The sequence below is a fragment of the Gymnoscopelus microlampas genome (genome assembly GCF_963454915.1).
Source record: "Gymnoscopelus microlampas genome assembly, chromosome: 13".
Classification (NCBI taxonomy): domain Eukaryota; kingdom Metazoa; phylum Chordata; class Actinopteri; order Myctophiformes; family Myctophidae; genus Gymnoscopelus; species Gymnoscopelus microlampas.
Window position 1 is genome coordinate 20,962,088 of NC_139950.1, and position 16,729 is coordinate 20,978,816.

General features: G+C 45.6%; 1 protein-coding gene across 1 annotated transcript in view; it reads right to left on the reverse strand.

Annotated features, from left to right (window-relative positions):
* adgra1b (adhesion G protein-coupled receptor A1b) overlaps positions 1–16,729 on the reverse strand; it is a gene marked incomplete at its 5' end in the record, with an annotated part of 227,687 nt that overhangs the window by 156,171 nt on the left and 54,787 nt on the right. The window contains 4 exons of the mRNA XM_084075590.1: positions 6,206–6,419; positions 14,850–15,013; positions 15,576–15,647; positions 15,823–15,894. Of these exons, the coding sequence (XP_083931716.1) occupies positions 6,206–6,419; positions 14,850–15,013; positions 15,576–15,647; positions 15,823–15,894 (522 nt within the window). The remainder of the gene's footprint in view (positions 1–6,205; positions 6,420–14,849; positions 15,014–15,575; positions 15,648–15,822; positions 15,895–16,729) is intronic.

Here is a 16,729-nt window from a genome sequence, read left to right on the forward strand (position 1 = left end):
TAAAGAGTGAACAGAGTGGGGCCGAGTACGGATCCTTGGGGGACGCTGCAGGTGACAGTGTGTGTCCGGGATTTTTCCCTCCCCAAGGAAACGTACTCGGACCTTTCGGAGAGGTAGGAATGGAACCAATTTAAAGCGGAGACTGAAAGACCAATTTGATGAAGGCGGGTGAGGAGGGTGTCATGGTGAACTGTATCAAATGCTGCGGTTAGGTCAAGGAGGATGAGGAGAGAGGGGGAGCCGACATCAGCTGCCATCAGCAGGTCATTTGTGACACGGATGAGGGCTGTCTCCGTGCTGTGGGCTGCGCGGAAGCCGGACTGAAATATACCAGATGGCCTCAAAGCAAGTCATTGAATTCAGTTTACCTTGAGAGCCATGCAAAACACTGCATTTCAGTTGAACTCATGAGCCATGCAAGACTCTGAAATAGAAAGGTGGGGGCGTGGTCGTGGAGGCAAAACTTTGCCAGCAGCAGCGCGTGTGTGGCAGGAATGGAACAGTGTAGGAGGGAGCCAAGTTTAAATGGGCTGCCTTGTTGTGAGAACAAGCTGTGATTGGTGTGTAGAAAAGCATGGTTGATTTGTATTCAATCAACAGTCTGGCAGTTGATTAGAGCTGGGGGGGAGCCTATAGCCAAATCCCAATAACTTAAACACTCCACTCGTGTCCTCTACTAGTGCCTTAGCCACGCTTCCGAGTGACGAGGTGAGGATTAAACGCGAGCCCAGAAGAATCAAGCATGTTGGACTGATAACCACATTCCAGTGCTCAACTTTCTGCCTCCTCGTCCTCAGTGGTGTAAAGTAACTAAGTACATTTAATAAAGTACTGTACTTACGTACAATTTTGAAGTATTTTTTACTTTACTGGAGTATTTCCAATTTTCAGTACTTTTACTTCTACTCCACTAAATCTCTGAGGCAAATATTGTACTTTTACTCCGCTACAATGACTTGAAAACATTAGTTACTAGTTCATTTCGGCCATTTGAAAATAGCCGATCTACAAGCTCACAATGCGTCGCGATGCGACGCATTGTGAGCTTGTAGATCTGCTATTTTCAAAAGATTAGTCTACCTTTTATACATTTGAACACTTGTGAAATGGGACATTCTGCATAACGAGTACTTTCTACTTTTAAAGTACATTTTGAAACAAATACTTTTGTACTTTTACTCAAGTACATTTTGAATTCCGGACTTTCACTTGTAACAGAGTATTTCTACATTGCAGTATTGATACTTTTACTAAAGTAACAAATGTGAGTACGTTTTCCACCACTGCTCGTCCTGGACACTATATTTCTCTCTTATGCATTGAGCTGTTGGACACCCATGTACAACAAACAGAACGACTGTGTAAATAAAGATCAAACCATTATTTCATTTGTTGCTTCAGTAGCTTTGATCACTGTTAATCAGATATGTATTACTTCAGCATCTCTTCCAGTCTTATCAAGTGAGACACTTTCACCCTCAGACGACTGAACGACTGATGTGCACGCGCTGCATTACTGTATGTTTACATTATTAGGATATGAGCAGATCAAACGCTTTCAAACGGCTCTAAATCATCTCTTTGAAGTCCGCAACATGGCACAGCTTTTAAACCCCATCTCCCAGACGTGTGTGCTAGTTTCCACCCCCAAGGCCCAAGGAGATGGTCCGTCCAAAAACAAAACGGATAGTCAACACTTCCGCAAAACTCGCTGAAGTGAGCACTTCATGTGCACTCGCTGTTTCTTCCTCCAAGCGCCTTGGGGAGCTCACTCTCTCTCCGGTCTCGGCTACTCCAAAAATATCTTGCCATCTGCGACGCGAACGATTTCCGGGACAAGCTGGAGGACCGAGTGTGGAGTACACTAACGTAATGCTTCATTTCCAAAACTGTGGTCAAGCTTAGTAATTGATACCTTGTTGTGTAGCTCTCTTTTTGATATGAAAAAAAAACACTGTGTCCTCCCAACTGTGGCCATGAGTGTAATCTTACAATAAATGCAGGGTATCTCTGTACGTACGTATGTACGTACGTACGTACGTCTGTAATCCACGTATCTCGAGAACCGTTGGACCGACCGACTTCAAATTCGCCATACACATCGCAGACGACCCGAGGCAGTGCAGTGCCCGGCATCGAGACGGTCGAATAGGCGGTTGTGCAGAACCACCAGAAAAGGCTGAGGCCCAAATGAGCCAACTGATTGCCATAGCAACCACCGCCTAAGCTTGATTTGGCAAATTCCCCACACCTGTTGAATTCACCACACCTGCCATTTGATTACTTAGTCAGTCTACTTTCCACAGTCAGTTTGCACTCTTCAGACATTCTCCACACATTCTCTAGAGACATTTACTACTGCACAAGGACTTTCCAGGGTCACAAGGGGACACAAGGGTATAGAGGGTACTTCTTACTAGAGAGTTCTTAGAGATTTTGCTATGAATGCAGAATGTTATTTAAGTATCAAAACAACATTATTATATGAGCAGGTCCTTGTAAGCATGCAGTCTGAGCAGTTCTTCCGGTGCTTATGTCCCACAGTCCCACAATAAAAACACTTTCATGCTGCTGGTTGTCATCCCTGGAGACGGTTTTGTACAGCTGGCCCTGACACAGACAGGGAGTTGTGATGGGAATGGGAATTATGTTTCTTTTCAATGTACTGAATCAATCAGTGCAGCTCACAAAAAAACTGAATTGAATTTTCATTCAAATGGTTCGTTCAGCAACTGCACTGAAGTGAAATGATCCCTGACTGGATCATTGAACGCAACATATTCACCCCAATGTCATCTAAGGCCATGGGATCTAAAGTCTGACATTGCAATAGAGGGAAATGTATATACTTCAATAACATAAACATGTTTATTTGATTGATGAATGGAATTAGCCACATCATTAGATTAATTATTATAAGATTAAAATGAAATTCACCATATAAAAAAGAGAACAAAAGAGTTCAAAGCAGTTGATTAACTTAATTCATTCAGCAGTTGTTATTAAGCCTAGCAGTTCGTAAATGTCACTTCTAACACAAACAGGTGGTTTTGTTTGTTAAGCTGCATGCAGGTAGGCTACTGATGGCAGAGTGTCGGGATCAGATGAGACTATGTACTGAACTACTGCACATGCGTGCACCCTAGTGCCCAAAATATGGACCAAAACTTTTATATTCTATGTAATATATACAATGTCTGAGAAAGTTTAATTATAGAAAAAATATCTATGACACAGAAGACCCCATGACCGAAGTGTGGCAATTGGACATCTGGTGTGCTGGGAGAAGTGGAACAAACACACACACACACACACACACACACACACACACACACACACACACACACACACACACACACACACACACACACACACACACACACACACACACACACACACACACACACACACACACACCTTATTTCAATGATAGTATAGGATACTGGAAGAAACTTCTGAATAACACAGGTTAGAAGGGAAGCAATGATACATTTCAATATATTGAATAGCTCTGGGACCAATGATAACAATTACTGATCAATGATCTTGCACATATTATTTTTGTGTTGATCCATATTGATGAACACTGCAACACAAGTAAGACAGTGTCTCTAGAAGAGTGTTGCCGCTTGCATTCAAAGAAACTCAAACATTCCCAACACGTTAGTCAGCACAGTAGCCCGATTACACAAAGCGGCCCATTCTCCGCTGAGGCTATTAAGAATGACAAACAGTAAATTGCTACATAATAAAAAGGGAAAAAAGCATCAGCCATCTGTGGCATCCGAAGGCAAAACAATGGTGGTGGCGGTGGTGGGGGTGTAGATGGCATTCCCGTTGCCAAGTAAAGCGCACAACAAGAGGCGTTTCGATCCCTGTTGACACAAGGAAACATATTTCTGCCAGCACTCCATCAATATTTATGTTAGAGAAGCCGACTCGGAGCAGGCAGCAGTTTAACTAATCAACGGCAATACACTCCTTCGTCTGAGCCTGCTGTCAGGACCATGCGTCACTCACTCGCTCGCACGCACGCACGCACGCACGCACGCACGCACGCACACACACACACACACACACACACACACACACACACACACACACACACACACACACACACACACACACACACACACACACACACACACACACACACACACACACACAGGAAAACACACACAAACTCGCTCGCCCTCACCACAGCTCGCCGAGAACACAAAGACAGGAAGAGGATGGAGGTTTGTGGCAAACTGACTCCATCAAGCGAACCCCCAGCCCCGAAACAGTGTGGAAGAGAGCATGACACTGGCCAACATTATCACAAGAATTATTATGACTCAGCATCGGTTCCTCTTAGTGTGCCATCACCCACAGCTCCCACAGCGCTGTGGGAGGGGCCACGCGGACACTCCCACAGCGCTGTGGGAGGGGCCACACAGGCACTCCCACAGCGCTGTGGGAGGGGCCACACGTCGGGCACTCCCACAGCGCTGTGGGAGGGGCCACACAGGCACTCCCACTGCGCTGTGGGAGGGGCCACGCGGACACTCCCACAGCGTTGTGGGAGGGGCCACACGTCGGGCACTCCCACAGCGCTGTGGGAGGGCCCACGCGGCCAACCTCCAGAGGGGGCCACAGATTGCTCAGGGGTGGTGGCACACTGCCAAGCCAATTCTGTCCTGTCCTTTCAGATCCTTATCAAGGGCACCAATAACCAAAGGTAAATCACAGCCCCTGTCAGAGAGAGCGAGAGAGAGAGAGAGACCCAGAGTGGGTATGTGAAGGGGGTGAGAGAGATCAACAATGAGAGAGAGAGAGAGAGAGACAGATAGAGATCAGAGTGGGATATGGAGGCATGAGAAGCAGAGGGGGAGACAGAGAGACAGAGAGATGCTGGGAGCTATGTTTGTGGTTGTGTGTTATTTTACTCCAGATATGTGTGTGTGTGTGTGTGTGTGTGTGTGTGTTATCTTACTCCAGATGTATGTGTGTAATCCTCCAGATGTGTGTGCACGTGCATGCGACCATCCGTGCGTACAGTGTGTGTGTGTGTGTGTGTGTGTATGTATGTATGTATGTATGTATGTATGTGCGTGCGTGCGTGCGTGCGTGCGTGTGCATGTGTGTGGTATTTTTCTCCAGATATGCGCGTGTATTGTACTACAGATGCGTGTATGTGTGTATGTGTGTGTGTGTGTGTGTGTGTGTGTGTGTGTTTTATTGTACTCCAGATGTGTGTGTGAGTGTGTGCGCGTGCGTGTTTATGTGCGCACGTGCGTGCTCCTTAGTGTAGTCAGTGAAGCACAGTGACCTGTGTGAGCATACATGTGGATCACATAGCCGCATTGCACATCTATGAGTGATCATACACATTTGTGCTACATTGCACGCCGGCATGTACTGCAGACCAACACTGTACAGTACATACGTGTGCAGACACATTGCACACATGTACACGCCATCAAGGTCACGCACGTCGGCGCGCTCGCAGATATCAGCGCTACATGCTGCAGACATTCCCCTCACATTCGCATCAGTGTGTGTAATGTGCACACAATTTTTTTTATCTATTTTTAGATTTGAGCTGAAAAGCATTATTTTACACTTTGGCTATTCAAAAATAGCAGATATACAAGCTCATAGCGCGGCACGAGTGCCGCGCTATGAGCTTGTAGATCTGCTATTTTTGAAAAATCGTGAAAATGTGTACAAATCTTTGAATATATATATATTTTTAAGCAAACATTTTTAACTCAAATCTTTGCTTCTGGGGGTCCCTGGAACAAAATATTTTGATGGGGGTCCGCGGCCAAATACATATCATTTTGGGGGGTCCTTGACATGAAAAAGATTGAGCACCACTGATATAGGAACATACGTTTTTCAGAATACTGTTGAGATTTAGGAGACATGTAGAATCGGCTTCAGGTCTTAAAGGGTTAAGTAAAAGTATCAATACCTGAATGTAGAAACATTCTGTTACATTCAAGTACATTTTTAATTTCAGACTTTTACTTGTAACAGCGTATTGGTCGTTTAATTTGAGCACATGTGGCGCCCCCCCCCCCCCCCGTGGATTACATTGTAATCCACGCTACGAGAGTGCTGCGGACATGCGTACGTGTTTGCGAGTCCAGTGGACAACTCATCAGCACTCTGGTCATGACCTCCCCCATCACCCCCCCCACTTCTCTCTGCCTGGTACCTGGTCAGCAGGCAGCAGTCGTGGAGCAGCGTGTCCTCCAGGTAGACGCCCCTCTCCTCCTGGGTGGCCACGGCGTGCCCGTTGTGACGCCAGCGCAGCTCCACCGACGGGTCCAGCCGGGAGGCGGTGCACTGCAGGGGCAGACGGTCCCCGCGGAACACCACCTGTCTCTGGGACGGGATCAGCTGGAACAGAGGCAGCTCCAGGGGCCCGTCTGGAGGAGAACCAGGAGAAAGAGGAGAGGAGGACGGAGAGGTCAGAGGAGGTGGAGGTGGAGGACGAGGAGGAGGAGAAGGGGGGGAGGGGGGGTTGAACACAAGAACTCGCTCGACCAAGAAGAGCGAAAGGAGATGGGATGGACAAGGGATGGAGGGGATGGGGAATGGGTGAGGTGTGTGTGTGTGTGTGTGTGTGTGTGTGTGTGTGTGTGTGTGTGTGTGTGTGTGTGTGTGTGTGTGTGTGTGTGTGGGGGGGGGGGGGGGGTGTGTGTGTCTGAAATCATCACACTGGAAAATGGGTTCACAGAGATACACAGGTGGACTGAAATACATACCATGTACTGCAAACCCACCCCACACACACCCCCCCACACGCACACACACACACTGCACGTGCACACACAGGCATGCCTGTATTCACAAACACAAACGCACATTTTCAAGGTCACGTATACAGCATATCATCCTGCCCCGTTGCTCTCCCACGTTGCTGCTGTTGCCGTGCACGGTAAAAAGTCTCGGTGACAATTTAACTACCCGAGCGTACAAATGGAACCATTATGTACACTCTTGGGAGCTTTTGACTGTGTGTGTGTGTGTGTGTGATCTGTTTTTTTTAGATGAACAACTGCTGATAACGAAGAACAGCCTCGAGCGCTCCCCTGGATTCTCCTTGACTCCTCACACCTTGCGATGGAAACCTGCTGCTGCACAGTGATAGGATTACTTACTTAGCAGCTGGCTAACGCTTAACTCCTCAAGCCTTTTGTCAGAGAGTATGACACCAGCAGAAGGCTGAGATTATAAAAGACAGGGGGAGAGTTCAGTCCAAAAAAAACCTGAGTGGCAGTACACTGCAGTACGAAAAAGGTCGTAAGATGTTCACAAAGGGGCTCTTTCAGTGCCAAATCGATATAAACATATAAGACATTATGTGTTGCTGAAAGGGGGAGATAAAGCGACGTCTTTAATCCCAAACGATCCAAGTGGGATAAACATCCTAACGTAGCCTCGGCATGGCTAGGAGTGTGCAATGACCCTGCAATTTTCTCGCACAGATCTCCAGTATGCCTGGGGGAATTCCTTGGGGAGGCAGGGGGAAAGGGGTTTTCTTGGACGCCCTCCAAGGAAACCCTGGTCGAAAAGGGACCGCTTCACCTCCGCTCGTATTCAGATCAATTGTTGACGCAAGCTACCGGCTCCGGCGTTTTTACAGTGTGACAGGTCATTCGATATGCAGGTCATAAAGCCTTTTTTTTACTGCACTATGTATTCATGTGGAAATTCCCCCTAGATCTCAATGACAGTTTATGTGGATGATGTGACTGAGGTTGCTCTCTCTGTCCACATACCTCGATACTTCCCCCTCGAGCGACACACGGATGCGAGCGGCGGCACTGTTTATGGTAATGTGTAACTCACTTAACGATCAACACCGTTAAAGCCGGCATTGCCTTCACCTTCGTTTTATACACAAGTGATTCACAGTCACGTAATGCATGTCGACTCCAACGCGGGCGAAGGAGCACGGCGGCGGTCGCAGTGTGTCGCACAAGTGCCACGGCCTTAAATATTTCCCTGATGAAGCCTAAGGTGTAATTACTTGGGGGTTGACTAGTGTCAGAGTGTGAGGCTTGCCCTGTACTAAGCCTCAGCTACAGAAGCTAAAGCCTTGTTATCTCCACCGGGTGCCACACAGCAGAAGCAGCATGGGGCGAGGGAGCTGTTGACTTGGCTGACGCTGATACTGTTGAAACAACGCTTTGAGCCAAAGGATCAGAGTGTGGCTGCATGCGCTCGCCTCCGCCTATCAGACGCCGCCAGAGCCAAATGCAAACTGTGGGAAGCAGGGGGGAGCGTGCACGTGTCTGCGTAACGTACAGTACGTGTCTGTGTGTACAGCGCACGCGTTTGTGTGCGCGGGGGTTTTGCGTGCCGATGTGTGCCTAAGACTGTCTGCGCGTGCTTTATTTGAATGCAGGATGAGATGGCTCCGTCCTGAATGTGTAAAAGTGAAAAGGGACGCACGGGAAGGCGAGACAAATATGTGGGAGGAAGTTGAGATGGTGTGTGTTGACATATGCCATTGGATGAGGACATCCTTGGATGCCAGGCTGTGTCCTGCTAATTGTCAGTGGGGGCTATAAGGATTAGCACAATGGACTGTCCTGGCAAACAGGGGACAGGCCATGGCATCTGGTCCTATCCATGGCTGTCTACTACGTTCCCAGCCATAAATCCCTCACAGCGTCTACAGTCAAGCAAGTGTTCCATTCACACAAGTACAAGTTTGTGGTACAAGACAGACAGACAGACAATAGTGTGTTGAACACATAATGGTCTGTTTGTGCATAATGTCCTCACTCCTCTCTGCCCTCAATTTCCTGTCAGACTCCTATCCTAAATGTAAATGAAGCAAAACCTGGCTGTAAGTACATAATTTCAATATTGTTGACATCAAACACATACAATACTTTAACTGTGCAGGCTTGCAGGGTACAAGATACGTTCAATACTGCCAGAAACTGATGCACATTATCAGCGCAGTGAAAATGTACACATCTACGAGTTAAGTTTGATGGTTTAATTCTCATGTTTCATCTTAAGCCCAAATTATACTGTACATACATACATATACTGGCTGATGCAATTATTGATGGCTCAGAAACGCAGGGCACGGGAATCAAACAAAGTAGTGTGTTTGGAAAAAATAATTGCTGTCGTTTATTTTTTTGGGGGGTGAGAAAAAAACGTGGACTCTGTGTGCAAAGGCCTTACGTGAAATGATCTGACTGTAATGTGAAGGAAACTACTGTGTCTGTTTCAATGCTCATTTGATGACATTGTCCCCGACTCAAGACGTCATATCATCTTTTTGATGTACTGTGATATCTGACACCTGTGTCACATTCTCTGCAGAACCGATGCGGCGCAAAGACATTTTCTCACTTAAATCAAGAGGGGGGCCCCCTCAAAGAAGCTGATTTGAAAAGAGATATTTGTCTGATCTTCAAAGTGGGCATGACAAGGGGGGGCTAAGCCATGTTTTGAAATCACTAAATTAACGCCACGGGCCGGGCGTGCAGAGCCGGCGCTTTGAATTGAAGTTAATGACATGGTCCAAGGGCCATTGCAGCGTTGTGTCATCATGCAAATAAATCTATTTATCGCTATAGAAAAGCAGGGATTTAACTTCTAAAATACAGCCCTATCAACACTCGCGCAATGTAGCCCATCTCCCATGTGACCTCTCCCATTTCTTTTTGTATCTGTCGCTGTGTGTTTTCTCCCAGCAGTAATATTAGTGCCAACGGAGAATGACATTTATACACAGACCGGATTCAAACACAGGACTAGCCTGGGACCAGACGAATCTGCGAGTGCAAAAAAAAAATGCACTCTGCGATTTGGGTCTGGCACCGCTCCATAGAGAATCCATTTCCTTTCCCAGAAGACGTGGGGCACCAATCAGGGCCCAGTATTCGAATATGGGCGACTGTAATTGGTAGTAGGTTGTAGGTCTAACCAATTGCGTCGAGGGCTATTGTTTTGATCCCGCCCCTTGGGAAACAAAACGTCCTCATAGAAGCACCAGACTCATATCCACGCAGTGATATAGTCTAGCTACGCCAGGCTAACACAGGACGCCACGATACCCATGAACTGGACGAGCTACGAGGACGCCTGAGCTCTGAACTTTGAGCATATTCTGTGTTTCATCCCAGCACTGTAGCCAGTGGTGGAAAGTAACTAAGTACTGTACATTTACTTAAGTACTGTACTTAAGTACAATTTTGAGGTATTTGTACTTTACTTCCAATTAGTATTTCCAATTTCCAATAATTTTACTCCACTAGATCTATTTGATAACTTTAGTTACTAGTTACTTTGTATATTTTGATTATTACAAAACATACATTAGCCACTTCACTTCAGCCCTGTATACATTTCGGCCATTTGAAAATCTACAGGCTCACATTAGATTTTCAAGCTCACAAGCTCGCATTGTGTGACAAGCTCACAATCGCGACGCATTGTGAGCTTGTCGATCTGTTATTTTCAAAAGATTTTTATACATTTTGAAATGGGACATTCTGCACAATGAGTACTTTTGGTACTTTAAGTATATTTTGATGCCAATACTTTTGCACTTTTACTCAAGTAAATTTTGATTAGCAGACTTTTACTTGTAACAGAGTATATGTACACTGCAGTATTGAGACTTTTACTTAAATAAAACATTTGAGTGCCTTTTCCACCACTGACTGTAGCAGTGCCATAGACTCTTGATTCTTTGGACCCCCCCCCACAACCAGCACTAGATGAGCACAGCAGACGCCTGCCCTGACCTCATCTCAGGAAGCACCTGATCCTGGCAGGAAGCCGTGATCCTCGGTTCCCCCTCGTTTGCGAGAAGCACTCGACCTGTGCAACGCGGAGGGAAAGGAGGTTCACCGCTGGAATGTGTGGCCCCCCGGCATCTGCTACCCATCACACACTGACGCCCAAGACAAAGGGAACACACTTCTATATCTCCTACAACAGCATGGTTCCCCAATAGGCGGCCCGCAGGCCATTTGCGGCCCGCGAGGGGCAACTGTCCGGCCCGCACCAACCCCTGTCAAAAAATGTAAAAAACGACAAACAGCTGATGCTCGTTGACGCTCGTTAATGCATCAAGGAAGGCAATTATGTTTCTGCAACAGTCAAATAGGTATACATCTATTCTAAGATAGCATCAGAGCAGCAGCAGGAGTATTGGTACCAAAAGTAAAAGTACAAAAATGTTTGAAAGTAGCAGATCTACAAGCTCCCAACAGTTGTGAGCTTGTAGATCGTCTATTTATTATTTTCAAATAGCTAAAATGTATAAAATAGGGCTAAAGTGTTTAATGTATGTTTTATAATGTAATAATTTATATATGCAAAGTAACTAGCAACTAAAGTTTTCAAATAATTGTATGGGAGTAAAAGTACAATATTTGCCTCTGAGATGTAGTGGAGTAGAAGTAAAAGTATAGACAATTGGAAATACTCTGGTAAAGTAAAAGTAACTCAAAATTGTACGTAAGTACAGTAAATTGTATTTAAGTACATAGTCGTGTGTGACACACCGAAAAGAGAGGGCCATATTGTATGTCGACGGCAGCCGCAAAACAACATCGCAACAAGTGGTTGTGTGGGGCACTACGCTGTGTCCAATCGAACGTTGGCTGTTGCAGAGCGAATAAATAAGGCATTGTAAGAGGCGGTATAGGGATCCAGGCATTCCAAGAGCCGGAAGCCCGAACGTTATCAATGTAATCCCATAATGGATGTGTTAGGAGCTGAAAGGAGGGCTCCTCGTCTCACTGCCGGAATCCACTCGCGGTTCTTTGTCCAAGGACTGCACAGAATTACCCTGTAATTGCTTTGGATTGTTCTGCGTAAATGAAAAACACACACTTAGGATTACATAGAATAATTCTACTATGTCTGCGTGGCTTTGCCTAAGTACCGTGTTGGCTGTATATCCCAAATATACACCAGAATGTATATACGGTGCTGTAGTGAGGTATACTTTTTGGGGCGAAAGGGATTTTAAGGTTTCTCTGCAGACTGTTTTACATTATGTATGTGCTCACACGCACGCACACACACACACACACACACACACACACTCCTCTGTACCCTCACCAATGATTTTCTCATTCCAGAGCAATATCCCCAGTGTGAAGCACATGTAAGGAGACCAGGGGGATGATTCTATCACAGATGAGATACAATTCCCTCATGGAGCCCAGCATATCACCATGGGTTGTGTGTGTGTGTGTGTGTGTGTGTGTGTGTGTGTGTGTGTGTGTGTGTGTGTGTGTGTGTGTGTGTGTGTGTGTGTGTGTGTGTGTGTGTGTGTGTGTGTGTGTGTGTGTGTGTGTGTGTGTGTGTGTGTGTGTGTGTGTGTGCGCGCGCGCGCGTGCGAGCGTGCGTGCGTGCGTGCGCGTTCACACAAACGCGCGCGTTTGTATGAGTGAGAGAGAGAGACAGACAGACAGACAGACAGTCCCCTGAGAAGGGGAGTCTTTCCCCTAAAAAGGAGCAGACCCCTGGGCCTGTCACTGAATGTTTGAAGACTATACTAATGACAAGAACCAAGAACTATGCTACCATGTCACCCTGTCAACAAGAATAGTTATCGCCTCTTTCTCCTGCTTGATGAAGCCGTCATGGTTTTCATGCTGAACAATGGAAATGTCCAAATAAATGAATTTACATGCAAACTTAATTGCGCACTGCGTATGTCGTTGGACCCCAATAAACTATTTCAGTGTTTACATCATTATTATCTTTAGATCCCAATTTCCCTTCAGTGGCATGGCATGTGGCATTTAGTTGACAGGTTTCCAGGTAAGCTCCCTGCTCCCAAATGAGTGCTCTGCAAGCGTGTCCATGAGGTGCTTATGTACTCGGCCAAAAAGTTACAATGCTTCACTTTTAATTTGTTTTAGATTAAATTCAAAGAGTGCATGCACGGCGCCCAATCTATCTCATTTCCCTAAACCCTGTCCTGGTTGTTCCTGGAGCTTATCTCGTGAACCGCTGGACCGTTCAGTGGCACATCTCTTGTGCACACTGCCAGAAGGCCAAAATTAGTACCTCCAATAATGCATCGTCACATTATGATTTATTTAACTTTGATTTTTATAATGGATTCCAATGGAACTCGTCTCAGGCTGAAGGCTTGGCCAAATTTTGGCTACGTGAACTCTCAAGATCCACATGGGAAACACGCCGTTCACATTGTGGATCCCAAGATCCACAAGATTATAGAATACATTTCTTAGTGCCGAGTGCTTAGTGTTTTCATTTAATGGAAGGGATAGCAGAGCAATTCTCATTGACTTTCCCCGCCCAAATGCTCTTGGGATATCAGAAGATTTTAAAAAAAGCCACAAGCCCCCTTCTCTAACCCCTGGGCTTCTTCTGCTTCCCTCAAAACAGACACACAATGGTCACAGTGTATCAAATGAGAACAATTTTGGCCGAGGGAATTCTATCTGGCAAGCTTAATGTGAAGCTATGATTTAGTGTGAATTTGCCAAATGGTTCACAGCAGGTGTACAGATAACGTGGAACCTATTATCGAAATAGACCTTCTTAATCACACTTTTACTGTGCTCAACACTTGAAATTGAAACATAAGTAAAATTAGGTTTTTAATAGCGAGTCTCAGGAGGCAGACTTAGGGGATAATTACACCATTTCATCTTCTGTTCAGCCATAAAAACTTGTTCTCCCATTTGTTTGTTGTGATATATTTCCAATACAACTTAAATTATTTTCCAGAATGATCATAAATGAAGTGGACTTATGTAATAGAAAGATCGACCTTGTCACTTGCTTTAGAAATATTCTTTAGATACTGTATCAAATTACACTGGCAGTGAGTGAAATTATATAATACGCATTGGCGGGTTTTCGCACTTGTTTTCTTTGAACACAAATGACATTTCACAAGATGAAATCTGTTTGTTCAAGTGAAACAAAACAGACAGATATATTAAACCATTTTCCCCCCGTGCTGCTGGGAGAGCCCTCCGGGACCCCTGGGGAGTGCAGATTTCCCTGAGGGGATTTAGTTTGACAGTTAACATTGTCTCTCTGCAGTAGCTATAGCTACTGTACAACCTAGAAGGTACATGACACAGCGCATTTTCAGCACACACACATTTTGTAATTTTTTTTTTTTTATCCCACAATTTTTTAACCCTTATTTTTTCACCCAGTGCCAATGCCTAAGCTTTAATCCTGGGCGTTACTCTCCCAGTATAGAGACCTTGCTGCATGTTTTTTGTTAGGGTACCTACCCTAGGCGACACGGGGAGAACATGCAAACTCCACACAGAAAGGCCCCATTCGCCAACCCCACCTAGGGTATGGGCCACACACACACACACACAAATACACGCACACACAAAAAAATGTCTTCCTCTGCTTATTATGCAAAGTTTGATGGTAAACAATTAAGCCACAATGATCATGCTCCAAAATTGCAATTTGATAGAAAATAGCTATTTCTGCCTTGCATGAAGTGAATGCCTAAACTACTGCCCATCAAGGGACCTCGTTCTCATACTGATTCGTGACCACAAAGTCTTTCGTTTTATGAATGTTTCCCCTATTCCCCCGATCAAAAACACACACACACACACACACACACACACACACACACACACACACACACACACACACACACACACACACACACACGCGCACACGCACACGCACACACACACACACACACACTCACTCACTCACTCACACACGCACACACACACGCGCGCGACCACATGTTAACTCACCAAACCAAACACGCCACCGCATTGGACATAGCACACGCTCTGAGTCATTCCCACACCCCAATAGCGGTGAGAGTGCATCCTCCTTACCACATCTGAGCTGGTGTTCTCGGAGGTTGTGGAACTCCAGGCCGTGGAGGTGGGTGGGGTACACACACAGAGTGTCGTTCCCGATGCGGACGGAGTTGGCCCGGGCCCAGAGGAGCAACCACTCCAGCTGACAGTCACAGAACAGAGTGTCGGTACCGAAGTGCCTAATGGTGGGGGGGAAACCGGATTCTGGTCACAAACAGTGTGTGTGTGTGTGTGTGTGTGTGTGTGTGTGTGTGTGTGCGTGCGTGCGTGCGTTTGTATTATTTCACTTGTGAGGACCAAACGTCCCCACAAGTATAGTAGAATTTGAGGAATAGACGTTGTGAGGACCATCGTCCTGGTCCAAATTGTTGTTTTATGTTTTTTTGAGATACATTTACAATTAGGAAAAGATTCAGGTTGAGGTTAGGTTTAGGATTAGACCTTTAGAGGTTAGGTTTAGGGGTCGGGGTTGTAGATTTACCCCTATTTCATACTTAGTTGTGCGGCAATGTCCAACACCGGAAAATAGCCGATCTACAAGCTCACAACGTGTCGCGCTGCGACACGTTGTGAGCTTGTAGATCTGCTATTTTTCGGCTTTAGACTTTAAGTTAAAATGCCCCCCAAAAAATCACAAATCAATCATAAAATCGGCTTCCTAAAATGTTGATGCTCTCACAAATATAGTAATACAAACGTGTGTGTGTGTGTGTGTCGTGTGTGTGTCTCTTTTGGTCTTACAGCACTCGGAGAACCACAAGGTGTGTGAACAGTCCTGCGGTCAGCGTGGAAAAGATATTCCCAGATAGTATCCTGCCAGAGAGAGAGGGAAATACATAAATAAACAGTCTCACAAGAACTAAAAAGCCACATCGTCTTGTGATGCATTACTGAAGCTGTTTTATCTCAAAATAAAACAGAATATTTTCATACATAGACCAAATTGAGCATAGAGCAGTTGAGTGTTTTCAATTTAGAGATTACTCACAATTTGGAGAGGCTGCCAAGATCTAGAAACATTTCAGGGGAGAGGCAGCCGATCCTGTTGTTGGATAGATCCCTATAAGGACAAAAAAGACAAAACGGATTTATAGTTGAGAGATAAAGGCACTTTGTCAGACCTATTGTTTTATATTGATATAGGAGGAGAGTTGGACTAGTAAACGGCGTGACAACATGGAAACTAAATCCTTTCTGCCATGAAAATATGTGTGTGTGTGTGTGTGTGTGTGTGTGTGTGCGTGTGTGTGTGTGTGTGTGCATTCTTATGAAAATATTCCCCCAATAGTCTAATTTATAGTTTGAAGATGAACTAAATGCCCAGTTTTAGCTTGAACACACCTGCTTCACTTAAAAATGCATTCACGGTGAAGACACCCCCAGATTCTCTCGTTCACACCAGGTGCGCTCATTTAAGGATGGCCTGCCCAACACCCTCATGGAGTCATGACCCGATTCAGAGCCTCTACAGCTGAGAGGGCCTGTTTTAAATCGAGGGCTATTAAACCTCCGCCACGCCAGTGCGTTAACGCCCAACCGGGGAGCCTTTAAATGAGCGCCACTCATTGACAGTCAAGACAGTGTCTATAACGTAAAGCGTAATTCATCACAGAAGTGGCTCTACTACTACTGTACACATCACTTACAGTACCAACCAGTGTTGCCAGATTCTGTGAGAGTAACAAGCAACCAGGTCTAGGAAAACCAGCCCAAAAGAAGCGACTATGGGCCACATGAGCACTTTGAAATATACATCAGCTATTTGAAAATAGCAGATCTACAAGCTCACAAAGCGTCGCGATGCGACACTTTTGTAGATCTGCTATTTTTTAGCACTGTTTGACATGCATTAGGCTATGGACCCCCATTTAATGGCCTTTCTATATCTGGGACCC